Source organism: Osmerus mordax, chromosome 4, assembly GCF_038355195.1.
Source record: "Osmerus mordax isolate fOsmMor3 chromosome 4, fOsmMor3.pri, whole genome shotgun sequence".
In the NCBI taxonomy this organism is placed as follows: domain Eukaryota; kingdom Metazoa; phylum Chordata; class Actinopteri; order Osmeriformes; family Osmeridae; genus Osmerus; species Osmerus mordax.
The window spans coordinates 15,384,175-15,408,165 of NC_090053.1; the positions used below are offsets into that span (position 1 = coordinate 15,384,175).

The 23,991-nt window shown below is 41.2% G+C and overlaps 1 protein-coding gene across 1 annotated transcript in view; it reads right to left on the reverse strand.

The window, feature by feature from the left end:
* Positions 1-23,991, reverse strand: part of shank2b (SH3 and multiple ankyrin repeat domains 2b) — a 167,484-nt gene that overhangs the window by 8,731 nt on the left and 134,762 nt on the right. The window contains exons 16-18 of the mRNA XM_067234428.1: positions 6,549-6,684; positions 238-318; positions 77-85 (exon numbers count right to left, since the gene is read on the reverse strand). Coding sequence (XP_067090529.1) covers positions 77-85; positions 238-318; positions 6,549-6,684 — 226 coding nt within the window. The remainder of the gene's footprint in view (positions 1-76; positions 86-237; positions 319-6,548; positions 6,685-23,991) is intronic.

Below are 23,991 nucleotides of genomic sequence, written 5' to 3' on the forward strand. Positions count from 1 at the left end.
CTCAATAAGGGTGAGAGGAAAGCTATTGTGGGATGGTGGGATGTTTGACAGGGAACAAGCTGAACTCCATGCATACCTTTATCCACTTAGGTGTGAGGTGTTGAAAAAACACATAGAAGAGAACGACATAGAAGTTACTTTAATTATTCTTTATTTTTTTGTTCTAATTCACGCATATACATTGGTTCTAATACACAGACTGAGATTGTTCAGTGTGGTCACTGTGGCTTGCCTTACCTAGTTCCTCCAGCTCTGAAGTCATCGATTTGGAGCGCATGGACAGGGCTGTGGAGGGGGCTCTTCTTGGAGGAGGGGGGGCTGAGAAGACACACACACAGGTACCCATTCTGTTAGCTGTGGTTAGCACACTTTTGCTGCCACTTATCCTTAACCAATCAGAGTACTGGGCAGGGGGAGCTCAGGTGAGAATCACAGTGTAGTCTAGCTCCCTGGTGAAAAGTGTTTAAGATTTTAGGTTTTCATGTAATATATTTTTCTAAACAATAACTACTCATTTTAAGCATGTTGTGTATATATATACACACAAATTCTGTTTTGGGATAAATTTGCTTCATGCTCAACATATTGGGCGCTAGAAAAATCGCCCATCGAGCGCGAACCAACCTGCTAGTGATAGGTGAATTGCTGAACGTTCCTGACAAGATATACCGCATTTTACGGTAAATAAGCCGCATCGTGTATAAGCCATGCCTCTCAAGTAATAAAGCCCCGTTCAAGTGTTGAGCATAAAATTATCTGCACGGTCAGTAGAGATCTTGAGAGAAGCCACTTTTTTGTTCTAAAATCGGACTATAAGCCGCTTCGAATATAAACCGCACAAGCACAAGAAAACTTTCAAATCTGAGTACTTATTTCCCGTAAAATACGGTACAATAGCAACACATATTTAGCCAATCGGGGGGGGGGGGGGGGGGGTTGCTCAACATTTTATAGGAATATATGTTAGTGCATGTAAACCAGCAGATACTATTTTAAAAGAAAAATTATGCATCATGACAGTTTGTATGTTTTGAAATTGTCATTTATTATCCTTTAATTTTCACGGCAAACAATTGCACTGAACTGTAAGTAAAATACAAAGAAGTCACAATAACAAAACCTGTAATTATTACTTGTGAACGAATATTATTCACGTCTTACTAAACCTAGTCACGCGAAAGGGAATGAGGTAAACAACTAATTTCTGTTTCCTTTTCTGAGCCTCTGCAGGTCACCATGTGTTCGGGTACGAGTCTTTGGATCATTTTTCACGTGACCTGCATAGGTTCAGTACTGGTAGCTAGAGAAAACAGAAATGATTCGTTCATTTCCCGACTAGGTCTCCGGGTACGAGTCTTTGGATCATTTTTCACGTAACCTGCATAGGCTCAGAAGAGGAAACAGAAAGGATTTGATTACCTCATTCACTTTTGCGTGACTGCTAGGTTTAGTATAGTAAGACGTGAATGAGATTTGTTCACATGAGATCATTACAGGTTTTGTTATTTTTACCTTTTTTTTTTATCTCTGCCACGAGAAAATCAACGAATCACTCTGAGACTCCTCGTTACTCCAGAGTCATACTAATAATTCATTCAAAATGAACGAATCGTTCATGAACGACACATGACTAGTCTACAGTGATTGTGCAACTGTAGGGCCTACGTTACGTTATTGAAAATGATGACTCAAGACAGATGGACTTCAGCCGTTGTCAAATTCTGTGAGATATCTTCTCCAAAATCCTTTTGACAGGAGAACTTTAGTGGACAAAATGTAAATAAAAGAGCTTGGCCCAGATCAACCTGACATCAAAATTAGGCTACTCAACAGGCGAGTGAAAAGGGTAAATCATACACGAGAGGTTTCTCCCGCAATTGGTACAACAGAAAGGCCTGGCTAGCTGGATGCAGTCATGTCAATGCCTAGGGATGGGTATCGAGAACCGGTTCTTGTTTAGAACCGGTTCCCAGTGAATAGATTCCTTGGAATCGTTAGCAAAATTCCTTAACAATTCTGTTAAAGATTCTCTGTGCCGTTAAACAATTAAAATGCTAAGTTTAATAATGGATTAAAAATCGATGGGACACGCGAACGTCTGTCTGAATAAACTGTAAAACTTTGCGCATAGACAGACTGCAGCAAACGTGGCAACTAAGAAGAAGCGTTCTAAAGTTTGGTTGTATTTCACACGACAAAATGACAACAACGCCACTTGTAACGCGTGTAAAAAGTCTATTTTGTCAAAGGGAGAAAATACTACAAATATGAAGAAGCATTTGAACACACAGCATGGAATGAAGTTACTGTAACGTCATGTGTTTGATGCATGCAGCAGCGCAGCTAACGTTCGCGCTTCATCTCTAACTATCTAAGGTAGAGCTAAACTGCTCAAAGGTGATCACAACCACTTGTTACTGTGTGAAGCAATTTGCCTTTACTGTGTGTAGTCGAACTAGTTATCTTCTGTCCCGTCGTTTGAAGCATACATTTTAGCTCCGGCATTCGTCTCCCATTAGTATTGATCTTATTGATCATTTCACGTTATCGGGGCGGCGTGTGTTATCAGCAAACGTTCGCGTGTCGCATTATTAAACTGAGCATATCGATTTTTAATCCATTATTAAACTTAGCATTTTAATTGTTTAACCTTTTAATAGTGCTGTTAAATGTGCCTGAAAACGCCTAAACAACATACCCAAAGTACATTGAAAGCTGTTGTTGAACCATTTGGAGTACATGCATGTAAATGGTCTCTTTTGAAAGGTGACACTGAAGTTATTTCCCCTGTTGTTAGGACCCCTGTACGTCCTAGTGTTGAGTAATAGAAGCTTGAACACAAGGAAACTGAAAGTTTCTATCTCTGACTAGATTTTGTTTTGAAAACAGAGGCCTGAAGAGGCCTAGAGGTGGTAGGTATTAGCTCATTTCAGAGCCAGTCAAAGCCAGTTTGAGAAATTTGTTTAGAACGAGTGTGTGTGTGGGGGGGTGCATGACGCACAGACATATGGCTGTAGAGGGGAACATCGATAAGAGAATCGATAAGGAATCAAATCGATAAGCAGGAATTGATAAGGAGTCGGAATCATTCAAATCTTATCAATACGCACCCCTATCAATGCCTTATTTTGCTTCCCGTGCTTGCTTTTTAAAACATTCGGAACAGATACAGCATGGACTGTTACAGCCAGGAGTTAAGGACATGAAACATTTATCTGATAAAATAAAAAAACACGAGTGTATAAAGGCACACATGGAGAATACAATCCAGCTAGCCATGCTAGGCAGAGTCAATATCGCTACGCAACTGGACGAAGGTCACCGGATTGGGGTGAGGAAACACAACGAAGAAGTGGGTAAGAACAGGCACATTGAGAAGTTTGTCACTCAGAAGGACAGAAGGGCAAAATTCATGTACAAATAATAACACACATAAACACACACATGCGCGTGTGTGTCATCTAGCAATATATCTATAAATCCTAAATATTTAGTCTTAAAGTAATAGTTGTGTTGTGTTTCAAAATATTACCAGGGAAAGTGGCTCAAGTGCCCAGATGTCTGTGGTTTTCAATAATTCTGAACTGAGTGTAATCAGGGTGCAAATTATGGGGGGGGGGGGGGGGTTTGGGGGGGTCTGACCCCCCTAATTAAGACTTGGACCCCCCCCCCCACCCCCCCCCCAAAAGAGCTAAAAAAAACAACGGGTCGGGGGGGTCGATACACGCCCTGGAGAAGAAGTTGACCCCCCCGATTGTCATTGTATAATTCACACTCTGAGTGTAATGATAATATTCATTGTCCACAAATGTGGACATTTGCCTATAGCTGTGTGCATTCATTAAATAATCAGACCCTCCAGGAATTCGCGATGTTGCGATCGCACCAATTCACGCGAATTCAACGATTCCCCGCGAATTCAGAGCGACGTTGCAATTTTAGCCAATCACCGCAATTTTCCCGCAACTTTGACCAATCATCGTCGTCTCCCACAACTCTCTCCAGTAGGGGTTAAATCCAGTGTTGCGCCTGAACGTGTTCATTGAACGAAAGTTCATGAACTCGTTGATCATTTTGGTGAACGTGAACTGAACGTATTGTATTACTGCCTGATGAACGATACTGTGAACGCATTCATTCTGGTGTCTGTGAACTCTTTCACTCTTTTTAATTTCGTTCAATAAGGTGCCAGATTTCTAGAGACTTCCAGGCACAAAACACACCGTTAACAGTCCTGTATCCAGGGTTGCCCAACCAGTCAATTGCTGCGTGTGCTTTCTTCTACTGTCTATGCCTGGCAAGCGTGAGAGCGCCGAGTTGCGTAGAGGCAGAGAGCGGTATTGCAGACAGATAGAGATTTCAATCTTTTTTGTAAAAAAAAGGGAGATTCCACCCTTCAATGCATGCGAATCCTGCGTCCTGGTTGGATAAGGATTAAAAATGGTATATGATGAAAATTGGCATGTTGGTAAGGTTATTTAGGGGACCATTTCTCAATGGTTTTATTCTTTGATGAATGTTTGTTAAATACTTAATTTTCAACCAATAACTCAATTAAAATAACAGAGGGAATTTCGCAACTTTTTATCGCAACTTTTACTTGCTCCCGCAATTTCATCGCAACAAACACCTAAAAAACACAGCAACTTTTATCGCAACTTTTTTGAAAAGCTCCCTCGAAATCAGGAATTTTAGCCCACAACTATCACAAAAAAGGCCCGCGAAATCCTGGGGGGACTGAATAATTACTATTTCACACAGCACTTGTATCCTGCAGTTTGTGTTCAATTGTATTAGGATGGTTACTGAATTGACTGAATATTTCACAGCCCCACATAGAATCATTTTCATCAGCCGCCACTGGCTACTGATAAAGTCAGAGATTAGAGGTCATCCTCATCTATCAGATACTGATCAAACAGACCTCTTCAGGCAGACAGGTATGAGAGAGAGATATGTAAGATGAAAGGGGTGACATACAGTGGCGATTTCTTTAAAACTGCAAGGGAGGCTCGGCTCCCCCTAAAATGTCAAAAAATAAATGGTCAAATATTTACTATTGTGTTAACATTTTGAATGCGTTACAACACGTCCATCTCGAAGACAAGTTTGTTCAGAATCAGCTACATTTAGCAGGTCGACTGACGGATTTCCTTCTCATACATTCCCGTAGCGTCATAGTGCATTTCCCTATACGGTCATTGGATAAATGCTGCAATTATGTCCCGTCCACGGATGCTCGGCGTCTCTGGGGGTGAATGGAGGAGTGGGCTGGCCTGGACTCCGGGCTTCTGCGTGATGATTGGAGGGTCTGTCGAAAGACTCCATCTCCTTTTGATTGACAGCAATTTTGTACTATAAAAAGTTGCTGACGAAAGACAAACTGCTGCAACCTATTCCTTGGAATTTGCTTGGCAAAATTGCTAGCCAATTTTCATCATACATTTAATAACCAGCACAAGCCTTGGCCAAGGCCGTTGCTGGAAAACAACTCCCCTGGAGAGCGCTGAAGCAAGACTATCTTGCTCTTCCCCCCCCCCCCCCCCCCCCACTGACATCTGTGGTTTGGTCTCTTCCCGGGTCATGACCAAGTATGTCTCCTTGCCAACACAATCTGCATAGGGATAATCGGACTGATTGTGGCCTAGGTCGAGGGCACCAACCCAGACCTACTCACACATTAACTTTCACCTACTACAGATATCACCACCCCCCACCCCCATCCAACGCCTTCGCCTGCTTGTTTCCCCAGGGTGGCTGGCGGGTCTATGTCCAGCGCCTATCATGGCTGCAGGTCCAGATGCTGCTTGTCTACCCCCCCACTCCCCGTTGCAAGTCACGTGTTTTTGTAAATGTTGTTGGGCTTATGTGCTGAGGTTTTTGCCTGTTCCCACACTGTACTCCTCCAGGAGCATTGTCTGGGGGTTGCCTTTTTGTCTCCTCCTCTCTCCTCATGTTATGCTGTAACTTTCTAGTTGGCGCCGAAAATGGCTGCCTAGGGAGGCTCTCCTGCCAAAGTAAATTCCTTGACTGTGCAAACTTTCATGGCGAATAAACACCAATTCTGATTCTGAATACAATTATACACCACATTCCCTGTTTCAGTTTAACTTCATTCCCACATTTCCTCCTTCGAGTTTAATATCATTTTGTTAGATTGTTCGTTCATTCATTAATTCATACAGTAGGCTAGGCTAGTGTCGTAGGGGTAGCCAATGAACTAGCCAAATAAATGTAAAATTTTTATGATGTAGGCCGAAAATTAGCTTCCCCTCTTTGAAGGACTAGAAGCCGCCACTGGTGACATAAGATACAGGACCATAAGAGAGAGGTGAGAAAGGGATTAGATAAGAGAGAGTGAAGGATAAGAGAGTAGAAAGAGGAGTGACAGAGAGATTAGAGAGGAGTGAGAGAATGAGAAGAGAGGAGTGAGAGAGGGACGAGAGAGAGTAGAGGAATAGGGGTGAGAAAGGGGTGAAAAAGAGAGATGAGAGAGGAGTAAAAGAGAGTGATGAAAGCAGAGTGAGATGGATTAAAGAGAGGCTTACCTTTCTTTCTGGCCGTGTCGTCTGGGTCCAGATTCCTGCTGACCGTCACCACTTTGATGATCAGGTGGTTTCCCCCATGTCTGATCATATTGACCACCTGCTTGTGGCCAACCTTTACCACGTTGTCCTGGTTGACCTGGGAAGTGAGGAGGAGGAGAGGAAGGTCAGGTTTAGAGTAATTGCAACCCAGAGCAGTATGGCCTACAGTAGAGTATGCTGCTAGCTACAGCATAGGTACCCAGACATCCAATACTACTGTATAGTGCTGTATATACAACTGGTTGCTCCTCTGCCTCACAAGCCCTTCACAGCTCACATGCTCATACCACCACCCCAAAACACCACCCACCCCAATGTCAATGGCACCCTAACCTGCCTTCATGACAGTGTGATTGGACACGTTTCTGACCAAGGATTGACCATTTCCTGATTTTAGTCAGCTCCATTACTCTTCCCTATCATAATCAGGCTTATTCACCATGTATGTTATACAAACACGGAATTTACTGTGGCAGGGAGGTGCAAAACACTAAACATATACAGATCTTAAATTAAGTAAAAGTACAAAAGTTTAACTATTTCTAAGAACTAAACAATCTAAGAATACAACAATTTAAATATAAAATAAAATATATATAAAAATAAGAATAGAATGAGCAGCGTGAATGGTCAACATAGTGCAATCGGATACTGAGATAAAGTGGCTTATGCATACTGAATTGCCATTAGATGGACTTATAATAGTTAAATAAGTGAATGAATGTCAATGGGAGTCCTTGGCCTTGTTGAAGAGGCCAGTAGCAGATGGAAAGAAACTGTTCTTATGGCGTGAGGTTTTGGTCCTGATGGACCGCAGCCTTCTGCCAGAGGGGAGTAGCTGGAGCAGGGAGTGACCAGGGTGGGAGGGGTCGGCCACGATCTTCCTCGCACGCCTCAGGGTCCTCGAGGTGTGCAGGTCCTCGAGGGTAGGCAGATTGCAGCCGATCACCTTCTCAGCAGTGTGGATGATACGCTGCAGTCTGCTCTTGTCCTTGGCAGTGGCAGCAGCGTACCAGATGGTGATGGAAGAGGTGAGGATGGACTCAATGATGGCTGTGTAGAAGTGCACCATCATTGTCTTTGGCAGGTTGAATTTCTTCAGCTGCCGTAGGAAGTACATCCTCTGTTGTGCTTGTACATCCTCTGTTGTGCTAGAGGCAGGAAGTAGAACCCGCTGCTGTGGGGGGGGATTGATCTACCTTTATCACCCCTCTAATAGGCTAGAGGTGTAGGTGGTGTGGGTGTGTGTGTGTGTGTGTGTGTGTGTGTGTGTGTGTGTGTGTGTGTGTGTGTGTGTGTGTGTGTGTGTGTGTGTGTGTGTGTGTGTGTGTAAAGAGAGCTGGGTGGAGGGGGAGAGTGAAAAAGAGGGAGTGAGAACTAAATAGAGGAAGAGATAAATATTTCAAGCCGAGTCGCGGTCTGAAGAGGTCCATGAATCTATCAACAGTCAATGCGCTAAAAGACGAAACAATTATTGTTTACGATATAAATCAGTTTGTTGTTGCTCTGGCTGGGCACTGGAGAGCACAAGGCCATTCCTGAGAGGCTGTTCCTCTTAGAAAGCTGCTTGTTGTAGCTTTTTGTTGTTAACATTCAATCTAGCCAGCATCACAAACCATAAATATGAAGCCCCTTGGCTTTAGCCCAGGCCAGAGCAGCCACCTCACTGGCTGTCCATGAAGTCCCAATGCTTCCTCAACACATCTCTAATTAACTTGGAGCGAGAGACTCACATCCTAGCTTGGAGCTACACTCATCTAACTACTACAGTCAGAAAATAATATGTCTCCAAAGAACCACACTGACAATGGACCACACTGATGGAAAAGGGTTTAAATTAGTCAATTTGCGATGAGCTGATCAATTACCATCCATCTCAATATATCATATCACATCCTAATAGTTACTAGTAGATTAGTTAGCCTACTAGTGGTGTAGTAGTGTTGCATTTACTAGTATATTAGTTTTGAGGGTTCAGTTTTGTTTATTAGTAGTTGTATATTAGTTACTGCTCAACATTTTACAGACAATTCCCTGGCCTAAATACGTCCACTGCAAACATTTATTATATTCTCATGTATATGTTAGTGCATGTAAACCAGCAAATACTATTTTAAAAGAAAAATTCCTGCATCAAAATAATGCATCATGACAGTTTGTATGATTTGAAATGGTCATTTATTTTCAACCTAGCATTAAATTTTCCCTTCAAACAATTACACTGCACTGAACTGTAAGTAAAGTACAAAGAAGTTAAAATAACAAAACCTTTAATTATTACTTGTGAACGAATATCATTCACATATTACTAAACCTAGTCACGTGAAAGTGAATGAGGTAAACAAATCCTTTCTGTTTCCTCTTGTGAGCCTATGCAGGTCACGTGAAAAATGATCCAAAGACTGGTACCCGAAAGAAGGAACGAATCGTTCACCTCCCGACCGTGTCTTCGGAGCAATGTTTCGTTCTTCTGCCAACCGAGTCTTCGGATCAATGATTCGTTTATCTGCAGACTGTGTGTTCGGGTATGAGTCTTTGGATAATTTTTCACAGTAGACCCAGGGACCAGGATCAATGACCAGGAATGAGAGAGGCTGATATAGAGGGAGTATAAGAGAAGCTGACAAAGTTGAATGCGCTTTTTCCCACTTACAACATGGATAGCCGGTAACATGAGCACCGAGTCTTCAGACCAGGGATGTTACTGTCACGTATTGCTTCAAGTAAACTTGTTATATTAGCCACTTCTCCAAAAATACATTTCAAGCTGATTTGTGTTTTTGGAGGCATATTTTCAGTTTGCAGATGGTAATGTTGGAATAGGGATTCCAGCTGAGATACTGCCAGTGAAAACGTTGTTAGAATCAGATTGTTTCAAAGTGGGTTTCTTAATGAATGAATGCAATATGAGTAAATGCTTAAAAATATCACTAGAATGGAAAAACTTCAGGGGAAGTTTAAGTCACATAGGTTAGGACTATTTTTTACACAGGATTGCCCAATTTCTTTGTTTTCATACTGTTTCAACTATGTGAGGCTGGCACATAGACTATCACCATCCCCTCTTGCAGGGTATGAGAAGAATCACAGGGAAATGAGAGGAGCACTGTTTCATTATACACTTCACTATTATTATTTTGACGTGTAAATGAACAGCAACAAATGTAAACCTTTTAATCTATGTAGTCTTCATAAATAAGTATGCATAGGATGAATTCGGGAAACTTGGGACATTGGGTAATGTGGGACACTTAAACTCCAGAGCGTTTTCTTCCCTGCTATGACAATGTCTAGTCCTCAGAACTTTGACTATAGGTTTAGCATGGATGTTATTTGAATGTTGAAATCACAATATTTGAGGTATGGTGTCACAGGTCAGGGCCCTAATCAATCAGGAAACTCAGTTGAGAAAATGCATGCAAAAAATGCACCCATCTGCAACGGACGCAAAGCCCACCTCACAATTTCCCCAGAAATTGTACCCTCTCTAGTTTTTCAATTGCAACGCTCGCTAAATTTACGATGGGAGTGTCTTTTTTAATCGGTCGTCCTGTCTGACAATAGAGCCACCTTGACATGTGCAATGCTATTTAGCTATTGACTGTTTTAAAGATGCTGTAAAGTGGAATTGAAAATTAATTTTAAGTTCATCACACCACAGAAGAATGTGTTGTATGTTAAATTAGGCTTTGAAATCGTGAGAAAATCAGCAATCTTCTCTGCTTGAGACTGGGGGGCGTGTCCTGAAGGAGCTCCGCCCCCTCGAATTAATTGAATTTAGCAACAACAGTAATACTAGCTAAATCAATTGCAGATATCAGAACAGACCTACCTGCAAGTCTCTGAGTGTTTTATGTGTTAATTACTTTGTCTTTGCATCGTACCAGCTGAGTAACAGAATGCAACCGTCTGGGATCTGACGTAGATAGGTCGCTGTGACATAAATAGGTCGGGTTTTAGCCCCGCCTATACAAAACCTGAGCTGAAAACGGGAGAGAAACTGTTCAACGGTTTAACTCCACATTTCAGTGCGACAAAGTTTTCGTATTTTACACATGCTTTCAGGAACTCATTTCACACGTATATAATTTACTGAAAAGCAAATCATGAAATTTGCTTTACAGCATATTTAAAAAGCACAACAATTAAACCCCTAAATAAATGTAGCTTAATATATGTTGTTTTTCTAATATGCTTGCTTGTCATGCTATTCACGGTAGGGTAGGCCTGACATGCGTGTATTTCACCATCCTATCAGCTGGCTAGCCAGCTATCTTATTCACTAATCTGTGTCGTTTTTGGTGCTCAGCGTGTAGGTCTTGGTGTCTAGGTCTTGGTGTCTGTCACTGAGGTGCTTGGCGAGTTTAAAAGTATTTCCTCCCTTGCACGACACAGTTTTATAGCTCTTTTTTACAAATAAGCTTTGTAATGTCTGTGGGTTTGCCTTCAGAGTCGGCTCTGTCGGCAAAGTAGTCCCTCAGTAGGCTTAAGAATCGCTTAGTCTCGTTTGTCCTACAAGTACCGAACATTGTGAAATTCTAATACTGAAGCATTTTTTACAAAACAAATATCGAAAAGTAGGCCTACCTAAATTTTGGTATACTGTACAACACTATTAGTTACTAGGGGTTGTAGTATATTAATAACTTGGGGTTGTGGTGTAATTATTACTAGGGGGTGTAGGATATTAGTTACTGGGGGTTGTTGTGTAATTGTTATTGGGGGTGTATTATATTAGTTACTAGGGTTGAGTTGTAGTAGTTACTTGGGATTGTAGTGCAACAGTTACTAGCATATTAGTGTCTAGGGGTTGAGGTGAGGTAGTTTGTTTCGGGTTGAGGTAGTTCCAAGTATATTGGTTTCTAGGGGTTGGTGTGAGGTAGTTTATAGTATATTAGTTTCTAGGGGTTGAGGTGAGGTAGTTCCAAGTATATTGGTTTCTAGGGGTTGGAGTGAGGTCGTTTATAGTATATTAGTTTCTAGGGGTTGAGGTGAGGTCGTTTATAGTATATTAGTGTCTAGATGTTGAGATGAGGTCATTCCTAGGGTGCAGTGGGGTATCCTCTCTGGTGTTTGGTCTCACTGGTCTCCTGTCTGCTTTCTGTACACTGGGAAAGGACTTCACTGGGATCACTCAATCACCTTTACCATCTGGAATATAAAGAGAGATCAATTGTGATCTCTGTGGTTCTGGTCAAATTAGAGACGTGCACACCAGCATGAGAGAGTTGGAGTCAGGTCGGTCAGGGCTCCATCTGCCACCTGAACACCCCCGACACAACGACAGTCCTGCAGCCTGGCTTCACACTGCTTTTCTCTTTTTCTGTTCTGCAATTAAGATGCTTGTAATTCCTTCCTTCCTTCATTACATTCCCTCTCCTGTCCTCCATCTGTCCCTTACTTCCACCGTTACTCCCTCTGTCTCTTCCTTCCTGTAACCAAAGAGCTGGTACAGTGATGGAGGCCCAGCATGAGCAGCGCTTATCTGATCTGGGCACAGACACTTCTGCAGGCTAGGTGACAGACAGAGGAGCAGACAGGCAGACAGATACACAGACAGACAGGCAAACAAACAGATAGACAGACAGATACACAGACAGGCAGGTCGGCTGGCAGGCAGGCAGGGAGGCGGGCAGGCAGGCAGACGAGACAGACAAACAGACAGATTAAGCTAATTTGGTTTCAGGTGCAGCATGACGAGAGGCAAATCAAATCTCCAATAGGAAACAATCACCTGTCATCTCTCCAGCGCCTCCTAATCTCATTAATCTGGGCATGTCGGTCGAGCATACAGCCCCGAACACTCCAGATTGGGAGGACATTACACATGCTAAAACCACAAGGGAAGGAACAGATGCTTAATTCTCTTAACAAAACAAAAAACAATTTTTGTCACACAGCATCAGAAGTGGAAATCGGCTTACAATAATGCTTCCTACTGGGGTCTGTGGCAAGGACTGACTCGGCAGCACCCTCCGCCATTTAATTAAACCTCGGCTTGTTTGCTTCATGGTGGCTCCTACCTCGATAAAACCTGGTGGACAGACAACGGCTTATCACTCAAACACACAGGCGACTGAACATAGATAAGATAGACAGTATTCTGGTAACTGGCCTCATCTGATATGCTACAGTGTATGCTGTGATCAGGGGCCTCATGTATAACGTTGCGTATGCACGAAAAGCTTGCGTACGCTGGTTTTCACGCACACGGTGTGATGTATAAAAATTAACTTGACGTGAGAATGTGCGGGCCGTCACAGAAACTTTTGAGCAGACGTGAGAATGTGCGGACCGTCCGCAAAGTATTGTCTGGCTCTGTAACTTGGCGAATTCTAACTGAAAAGTGCGGAAACTCACCAAACATTACAAAATAAAGTTCCCACTTCAGTTACTGTCATACGTCTATGACGTTGACTATTCAAAAAACATACAAATAAAAGTTTGATCATTAATGTGGATGATTAAATCTAAATGCCTAAACCCAAACGGGAAATGCTATATATATAGGCTACTGTTTAATCCGCCACCACAACTTCTGTTAAACTTGAGGGTGTCAAATGAACAATAAAATCACTTAGGAAATGCATGTCACGCTAACCCTACAGCTGCCATGCTGTTAAGATACACCACCACTCGTTTCTTAATTTCGAGTTTTACATCGGACCATTTCTTTTTTATTTCTGCCATGGTCCGGTTCTCCCCCACAGCATCTAAGGCCCTATAATAATACTTTTATTTGTAATGCACTTTATATTTAGCTAAATCTCAAAGTGCTACAGGTTAAAAACAAGAAACTGCGCAAATAGTGACAGTTTTCCACTCTGCAGACTTTTTTTGTTGTAGATTTTTGTTGCTAATACCTGATGACAGGCCGCCAAACAGGACAAATTTTCTCGCCTACACCTCTGTTGTTAAAACCTTGATCTCAGTCTGTGAAATTGTTCTTTTTTGCGTGTAGACATTTTAATTCAGACAAAGAAATGACCTCAGGAGCGCATTTATAGGCCATCTGCATATTCATTTATGGGAGGAGGCAAGGCGGGGTCAGTGGTTCGTTCACGTGCGGTCAATCTCACGTTGATTGTGATTTATAAAGGAAAGGTGCGCAGGACCTGGCATGTGAATATTTCTGTGCGTAGGTACTTTTCAAATTTTGTCCGTATGCCATCTTCTGGTATGAAAGCTGCGCAATCTTTTATACATGAGGCCCAGGGGACAGAACCACGGTCATCCACTAGTATTCACCACAAGACCAAGATGACACCTTTCAGGTTCCAAGCGTGATGTGATATCTAGGGTAACAGCTCCGTTATCAAGGTACTTCTACAGTTGATATTATTTTGTAGGCCTCCAACCAGGTTTTTTTGCTGGGTGGAGGCTAACCAGTCAGAATCAGCTGAGACACCTGTACAGTTCTATGGTGTCATGTGGCACATTGCTTTGCACTTAGGCCTAGGGATGGCTATCGTTAAGGTTTACTGTACTGTTATCGATACCACTTGTCAATCCGATACCTTAACAGTATTCTTATCGGTACTTTGTGTTGTTTTTTCATAAAAACAAAACAAATTGAGAACAGAATACACATTGCTCCATGGTTTTATATGCGTTTACATGTATGGTAATCTCGTGCCAAACTTTTGATGAAACTTGAGAGCCCTGATTTCAAATTAATTTTCAATTGAACATTGGTATAGTGGTATACAGCTCTTGCACGCAAATTGTTTGTTGCACTTGTGACAGCAAGTTTTCTGTATCTATCCTAGTGAAGTGTAACCAGGGGCGCCGCCAGGAATTTTGGGCCCCATGACATAAAAATCTGATTGGGCCCCCTCTGCGCAGCTGTTGTTACTACAAATCTAGGACCTAACAGTCCCATAAAAAGCTTTCTTTCTTCTTGTAGTTCAATACTAGTACTAGCACAATATTTACTGCTGGTGATTTGTACATGCAAGTCTGCATGTGTACATCCTCATAATCTCTGCTGGCCAGTGCCCTCACAAAAGCCTCCCTGTCCCTGACAGTCAAATCTGCTGGCCACAAACCTGGGTCAACGTCCTTTTTATGACTTCTGTCTTCTTCCACCATGCATCTCTCATCCTCATCATCACTGTAACTTTCTTTCCCTTCTTCCTGTGCTTCCACACTTCTACCTCCTTCTAGCTCTACCTGAGAAGGCCCTGTCTCTGTAGGATGTACACAATGCATGTGATATATACATATATACTGTGATATATGGGTGGTTGACGTGAACTCAAATCCAAAGTGGAAAAAAATATATTTCTAAAATGTATGTCAAATGACATATAACTAGAGAGGGTACAATTTCTGGGGAAATTGTAGGGTGTGCTTGCTTGCGTCGGTTGCACAGGGGTCTGTATAAATGCATAGGGCCTACTTATTATTTATAAAGATTACATAGATTTAATAGCATCTTTTTTTTGCTGCTCATTTACAACTCAAAATACGAGTGAAGTGTAGAATGAAATATGATGTCTTCTCATTTCCCCTGCAAGAGGCAGCCTCATAGCTGAATCAAAACGAATACATTTGGCAGTCCGGTGTAAAAATGGACCTAATCTCTATGACTTAAACGTCCTTTTAAGTTTTCCCTTCTCGTGATATTTTCTGGCATTTAGCCTACTCATATTGCATTCATTCATTAATAAAGAACCCCCTTTGAAGATTATTCTACGACGTTACCGGCAGAAGATAGAATCGCGATTCAAACAGTACCATCTGCTAACTGAAAATATGCCCCCAAAAACGTAAAGCTTGACATTTATTTAGTGGAAAATCGCTCATTCATAACAAGCTCACTGGTAGCGATCATTGTCAGTAACAACGCAAAATGCGATATAGCCCTGTGTGGAGAAGCTGCCCCGGTAAATTCTACTACTACATACAGTACTAGACTACTGCTGTGTTCGTCTTGGTAGCGGTTGCGTTGGTTGAATTCGATTTAACGTTCCGTTGTACGGTTTAGGCTGAAATTAATTATTTTCATGAACAGATTGACAAAGTTTAGGCTGTGGCAATGAAGTTCAGGTTAGTAGTCAGAAAGTTTCACTTTTGATTTAAGTAAGGGGAAAGACTTTTGATTTAAGTAAGGGGAGTGCCAAACATGTTCTGTCGCCGTTTGACTTCCTAAACAGCTGTGTAGATGTTTTTGTAGTGTGTTTCGCGTAGGCTACAGCGTTGCAGTGAGCAACACTGGTTTGAAACCACAGGTAATGATAATTTCACCAACAAATCGTTTACTTGTAATGTAATGTCATAATAAATCCTACAACGAAAATGTATTTGTGAGGAACGTTTATTTTAATGATTGAAAACAGATGCATCATAGACCACTGTAGTATGTGTTGCCCGGGTAACAGAGGTTAATGTCATGCTAATGCCTCAGTGAAATAGTAGACTACCGTTTCCGAAAGTAGATGTGGGCCTACTTCCTTAATAATATCAGCTAATATTGTACGTTACATTTTACAATTGTGTTTCACATCACAAAGTAAAATAAGTAAATAGTTATCACCCTGGCCTCTTTGCTTGTGGCGTTTCTGCAGCTGCCTTGCAGTAAAGCTTTAGTTAGCCTAGCTATCCCCCAAGTTAACAGATGCGAAACGAATGTTCTGCTACAGGTAGTCACGCGTGTTTTCGTGACGTTAGTGACGTAGTGACGTTAGTGACGTTAGTAACGTCAGTGACTGTGGCTAGCAAATTAGCCACCGTTAGCTTCACTTTTCGCCACAAAAACTTAACTTGAGCCTAAACCATGCAACGGAACGTAAATCCCAATAGAAGCAACTCAATCACTACCAAGACGAAACTTTTGACACCTAACGTCACTGTGTCCAATCCCAACCGCCGTAAACTCCTATTGTCCAAACCCGAACGGGGTTTGGACACTCAGTTTCCGGTCTTTTTGCCAGCATTTTCTTTTGCGATCTCCAGCAAAGTGTAAGTAGTATTATTTTAGGCATACCAAACAATCTATGTGTCAAATATATGTCAATCTACGTCCATATATATGTCAATCTACGTCCATATACGTATGTCATGAACATATATGGACGTTAACATGTCTAAATAATATAGGAAAGTTACTTTGGCCGAAAGACCACTCGGCGACACTCGGGCGACGCTTGGGCGACGATCTTTACTCTGACAAGTGTGTCTGTGTTGTCATCGTACTGCTACTATATGGGTTAGCATATGAGTGTATTTCAACGCTAGCTTAACACTACTTTGTCTAGCCAATGAAAATACACGATCATGTGTGACGTGATCTGTAGTCGAGGGGAGGAAGGGATGGGGGCTAGCAAACTTTGAGAAGAGTTCAACAAAACATCCAGCAGGTGGTGGTATACAGTCAAATTGAGAATTTATCGCATAGTTTGGAGATGTTGAAGCGTGATATCTTATTGTGGAGGACATAACTACGTCCCCGGATATGTTGACAGCATTGATGGTCATTTTGGTGACCTTGGATCAAGTTAATATCCCCGTAAAAACAGCAGCAGCGAGCGAGTTTTTACTACGAGGATAGAAGTGCGGTCGGGTTTGGACAAGGGTAGCGCACGGCTAATTTACCGGGGCCAGCGTCTTTTTACCGGCTCTAGTAAAGGCTAAGCTAACTCTAATTTTTTTAACAATATTTAGCTCGAAAGGTAAGAAGTTAAAGCTTAACGTGAAATCAGTAAATCAGCTGAAAACGTGATACATTTACATTTATTCATTTAGCAGACGCTTTTATCCAAAGCGACTTCCAAGAGAGAGCTTTACAAAGTGCATAGGTCACTGATCATAACAACAAGATAGCCAAAAAACATCGCGAGTAGCCAAAATATGAAGCACACATTGTGAACAACCAAAGTAAGTGCCAAAGGGAAGAACCATAAGAGCATGTAGTTAAACAAGTTACAATTAAACAACATGAACAGCTATAAGTGCAAGTGTACCTGTGGAAAAAAGCAAGCAACAGTAATAAACAATATATCACAGCGAGAACAAAAATTTAAATCAGTTACCACTAACCACAAGAGCAACAAGTCTCTAAGCAAGAGTCATTGTGATCCTTGAGGAAACTAACATCGGGTCAAGCGAACCGTTCCTAAGTACCGTTGTACTCCCGGAACAAGTGCGTCTTGAGCCTTTTCTTGAAGGTGGAGAGACAGTCAGTGTCTCTGATGGAGGTGGGGAGTTGATTCCACCACTGGGGGGGCCAGACAGGAGATACGATAATTTTTATCAATATTTGAAGTGGCATTTTATCAGAATGTTAGCTAAAAACCGGTCGGGATTGGACACACTGACGTTAGGTTGTCTATGTATGCCAAATATTGACTGAGTTTTAGGGGGGCAAAAAGAATAATAATATATATGTGAGAGAACAAAGGTTGTGCTCTCGCCGAAGGCTTGAGCACACCCAATTATATTGCTTAATATGTGAATAAGTCAAAACTGAATGTGTCCCTTTTCTAATTCCTTATTTATTAAGCATTTTATGAGCTTTTTTGTGTGGCAGTCCCAAATATTGTCCACCAGTGTGACAACATTTTTTATGTTAATATTTAATTCAGAGATTGTGTGACAGATAAGACAAATATGCACAATCCTTATCAATTTGTCATAATTATATTCTCACATCAAAAGTAACCAATACAAATTCACAATCATGTTATTATCCTACTATAAGATGTACACATAGGGACTTTACCCAAACGTCTGGATTATATTCATTATAATTAGTATAAAACCTAATGAAGCTTCATTCCATCCTTATATGTGCATAGTGATGATATCATCATTATACTATTCAACACTTTTTATATGAATTTGTGCATTAAAATGCCTTTTCCACTTATAATTCAGTTTGTCACACCACAGGACATTCCATCACACCATTGGACAACAAAAAGTACCGGTATACCCCTGTTTTGTACAGTCACATTTATTATTTATTGTTCAAATTCATTAAAAAATTTAAAACTAAAAACTAAACTAAAAAGTTTAAACTATTGTTCTCTGTGGGGGTCAGATGGCTGAGCGGTTAAGGAGTCGGGCTATTAATCAGAAGGTTGTTGGTTCGATTCCCTGCCGTGCAAAATGACGTGGTGTCCTTGGGCAAGGCACTTCACCCTACTTGCCTCGGGGAGAATGTCCCTGTACTTACTGTAAGTCGCTCTGGATAAGAGCGTCTGCTAAACGACTAAATGTAATGTAATGTAATTCAGTCACATTTTTATTACAAATCAACTAAAATAATTTTTTGAATAGCCATAGGGCCTGCTTGTCACTTTTCAAAACCATAAATGGAATTTAAACTACTGTTTGGGTAAAATTCATTAAACCCATTAATAAAACAGCAAAACATCCTGTGGTTCTTAAAAAGAATTCATAGTAAATCGATTATTTTCTTAATGAACTGTGCTGTACAATAGAGTACACCATGAAATACAAATTAAATAAAAAGTAGTAGTGTTTTAGAGTGTTTAAGGACTCATCCACATCCTTTTACACCTCATTGAACAGCAGACAGTCATATTTGGTGAGCTGGGCTGCACGCTGGTGGGGCTCGCATTACTTGAATATGTTTTTCCCACCAATTTGCACCATGCAATTGACCTCAATGTGTTTTAGTTGTGTGATCTGGCCAACAAATGGCTTCTTGTTATAGCGGACAATGACGAATTTCCCTACAGTGTACTCTTCGTGAAGCTCTTCCTCCTTTTCCTCTCTACTACTGGGACTGAATCTTTTGACCGATTGTCTGGCCTCATCTTGCTTGGAGAGAAGACTTTACACACTGTCACTTTCAGCTACTGGTTGCACTATCAGCAATATTGCACTATTGAACTTCACTTGTCTTAGGTTAGCATAGGTTTATACGGTTAGTATAGGTTATTTCAGCTAATGGTTGCACTATCAGCGATATTGAACTATTGTACTTCACTTGTCCTAGGTTAGTATAGGTTTATAAGGTTAGTATAGGTTATTATTTGTATTTAGAGGTTTAGTATACTGTATTGAATATTGTATATTATTGTATATTAGGAGGTTTACTATATTTTTGCTTATCATAGATGTAATCTATGTTCTGTGTACTTATATGTTATGTTATGACAGGTTACTTTGCGTTGTCTGCTCCTAAGAATTTCAGTGTCCAGTCTGACCCTGTGTTGTTCTGTGCATCTGACAATAAAAGACTTGAACTTCAAGAGAAGCAGTCACACATCTCTTGGTAGCGGCAGAAACAGCTGAGAGCCCTATAGAAGAGCCTGCAGAGAAGGAAAGTATTTGGTGCATGTTTAAGATGCCAGGTACTTTCGGGACAGACAATGGCAACATCTCGTCGAACACCTGGATATCTGCCTCATCGATCCAATTGAATTTTATGTTTGGGACCTCTTTTCGGGCTAGGAACTCATAGAGGTCCTTAGGGCTTTGTATGTCTTGCCCCCCATGGACATAGTTGTCTGCCATGCGTTTCACTGATCCCCCAACTCCATCGGGTGCACCTTTCCCATGGGCTCTCTGAGTAATTCCAGGTGATTCGCTTCACATTTACATTTTAGTCATTTAGCAGACGCTCTTATCCAGAGCGACTTACAGTAAGTACAGGGACATTCCCCCGAGGCAAGTAGGGTGAAGTGCCTTGCCCAAGGACACAACGTCATGTGGCATGGCCGGGAATCGAACCAGCGACCTTCTGGTTACTAGCCCGAGTCTCTAACCGCTCAGCCACCTGACTCCCTCCGCTTCAGCCTCCATGTGTAGGGTACACTGCTCAAAAGGTAACAGTTTGCCTTGTTTCTGTATTGGGTGACAGGGCCATCACTCAACACCTGAAGCGTGTCAATCTTGTGGCCAGAGTTTGCTATAATTTCCTGTACCACTGGTTTGAGGTGGGCCCACACAGCACGCCACAAATTGCTTTCTAATCTGTGGGAAACACTGGGATGGATGCCTGCTGCCGGTTTCCTTCAAAATGAAAGGACTGAATTTCCGTGTTCAGTTTGCAGTCTTAAAAGTCCACATGCCAAACCATTTTGTTATCTTTTAGATTTTCTTTAAGATGCCTGAATTTCTGGGCCTGGTGAAGCCAGTTGAATTGATGGATGGCAATACCCTGCAACTCTTTGATGAACTGCTCAACCAGTTTTCCAGGGTTAGAGTGATGGTTTTGTACCCCTTGATAGAGCCTACATCCACTGGTGTGACAGCCATTTCCACCAGTGGAACGCTGATTTCATGTCACACTAATAGGACAGTGCTGTCACACCAGTGGACGTTTTCAAGATCAAGGCCAGTTTTCGGCCTAGCTATATGAGAGACAGTCTTTAATCCTGACTAGGAGTGTTAAGGTTTACATTATTTTCAATAGTCAATCAATATAAATTGATGACAATTTTCAGATCAACACTTAAATTACGTCACACCAAAGGACTGCATAATGGATCCTATTTCCAACAGTGCACGGAAATTGCAATATTATGAAAATATTTGAGACAGAACTCACCTTGCAGTCCATGTGCTCCAGTGTACTGTACTTTCTGGATAAAGAAGGGCCCCTCTCAGTAATTGGATGCCTAAATTAATGCCTGTTTTATATCTACAGAATGGTGTCACACCAGGTGGACACCAGTTTTGCGGACAAAATGTATTGTGTCATAATTATTCTAAATGGGGACCTTAAGACTTATAACCTTTAGTTTCATTAAGTTAACACTACTAGGGATGCACCGATACCAGAATCGGTATTGGGCCCGATACCAGGATCATGTACTCGTAAAAATACCCCGATACCAAAGAACGATACCTCACGTAAAAAATTAATAATAATAAAAATATGACAATGGTAATGTAGGTGAGAAATGAAATAACTAAACATATATAAATGGTTGGTGCGTTGTGTTCGCTCCCGGGGTTTCTGTTAGAACACAACTCTTGGACACGGCTTTCTTTTGTAGATTTATTGCTAGGAAATTAGCTGAGTTTTCCGTTTCTTAAATGAGTGAGTGTGATGTTGCTAAAACAACACAGAACATAGACAATTATCACACTCCCGACACAGCATATTACAGAATACAGGTACCACAAATAATATATTACCAACGCTATTATATTAATAATATCCGACCACTGTCGAAAACTAAACATTCCACAGCGCAGTATACACAATTCTCTAACCACTACATAGACTATTTATAAATTTTACAAAAACCAGAAAGGTTTTTTAGGTCAATTTGAGGACTAAGAATAACAACCAACTTACTTTTATCATGACCGCACCGCATTTCAGTAAATTAAAGATTGCTAACTGCGAACAAAAGAAAACTTAGTGCGGTATTACTGCAGAAGACCAACCGTCATTTAATAACTCTAACTGATAAAAGTCTGACCAGTGTATTCGGTCTCCTATTGGCTGATCCCACCAGCCTTGCTTACAGGTAATTATACCCTTTGAAGGTTATTGGACACTCACTGAAATGTGTGCTTTAAGTTTGTGATACTTTTTTAATTCAAGTAATAATAAATAACCTGTCCTACATTCATTAGTCTCACTGTGTTGTGGTTGGAAAACTGCCACATCACACATAAAAATGTATAGGTATCGGTATAGGCAAGTACCAGAAAAGAAATATTGGTATTTTTCATTTAATTACAGTAGTTTTAAAGGGGTCATTGACTGATTTTTGGGGGTATTTCACACTGTTCCTTAAGGTCTCCGAATAGGGTATGTAACATTGGTTGGGCTGAAAATGTCCCGGGTGCTGTTCTATGCCCCCTGGTGCTTCCTGTGAAATTGTCCCGGGAAAAAACGCTAGGTTTTCTCCTTTTATGGCAGGGCTCTTCAATAGGCGGCCCGCGGGCCGAATACGGCCCCCGAGCAGCTTTGGAGTGGCCCCCGGAGTGTGCTCCGGTAACCTCATTCAGTTCGTGACTATGACAAAAAACAATAAAAAATCACTCAGGGCCGGACTTACCATTGGGCTTGACTGGGCTCCAGCCCATGGGCCCCGTCCTGTAGGGGGGCCCGCCCGTTTACGTGCAGCGGAGGACTGAGCTATTAGCCATAAAGCTAAGTTATGCTAGCAAGATTCATGGACAAGAACATTGTGTATGGTTGACAAACCGTAAATATAATTTGAAAATATGTTTGACAAGAAGACTAGCTAGCTAACAAGCCATGTCATTGTCCCCAAATCAATATCAAGGTTTTCACGAACAAGGGATCGGCCATATACTAGCTAGTAGCCTGCTAGGCTACAGTACGGCCGCAGCATGTGTAGCGGGTTGAATAGCAAATGGATGTGAGATGATCGCATCAAAGTTGACATATTCTCCAAACAGTCATTATAATTTGACAGTATGTTTAACAACAAGACTAGCCAGCAATCTAGCCATGTCATTGTCCCCAAATCAAATCAAGATTTGTATATGTTGGCCGCAGTCTGAACTCTAGCTAGGTTGACTAGCGAGGTGAATTGAATGGGATGTGAGATGAGCGGTTAAGTGACAGACTGACACAGTAAATTCAGAAAAGTAACATTTTCCAAATAGGTTAAAAGAAATATTGAAGTCACTCATTGTTGTAATTACATGTTAGCTTGGTAAAGTTTCTCAAAATTGTAAACTGAGGTTTTGACTGCTCCCTGATGTTATTGTTACTTATTTCAGACACTTTGTAAAGGCTCATACCAAGGAAAGATGTTCTTTGCTCATACAATGTAGCCAGATCAATAATTTAGAACGGTGAACAGTTTTGCTGGAACTACTTGGCTGATTGGCTGCAGCCAATCAGAATCGAGTATTCACCCAGACCATGGTATAATAACTTTAAAAAAATGTTTTGTCATTGGGGAACATTTAGTCATTGAATCGTTAATTCAAGATATTCGTTCAAAAATGCTGATTCATCCATGAAACAAGTGAAGTATTTGAGTAGTTGAATCATGCATTCAAACCAAGTTTTTTTTAATATAATTCAGATTAATTAAACATTTTAAATAGATTTAAGCAATTAACATAAATTATGTTATTTTGTTAAGTTGTTTGTTCAGAATCATGATCTCTATTTTATTCTCAATTTATCCAGAATCGTGCAGCTCTAAATACATATAGCTTGTGTATGTATCATTTTGTTCTATTTAAAGTCATGTATAGTTGGTAGGGCCCGAAAATGACCCAAGCCCAGGGGCCCCCACCGCCCTTAGTCTTCCATTTTTGTTAGTTAATTGCATTTTCTCCAATTGTCTGTTAATATGGCTTGGTTATTGCTCACCTGGTTTGATTTTTGAATCCTTGGGCCTATACGGCCTCTTGGGCATATGTTGTTATATGCACTTACAAAATAGAATATATTGACTCCTTCAGTATGTTGTTGTAATTTCTTTAT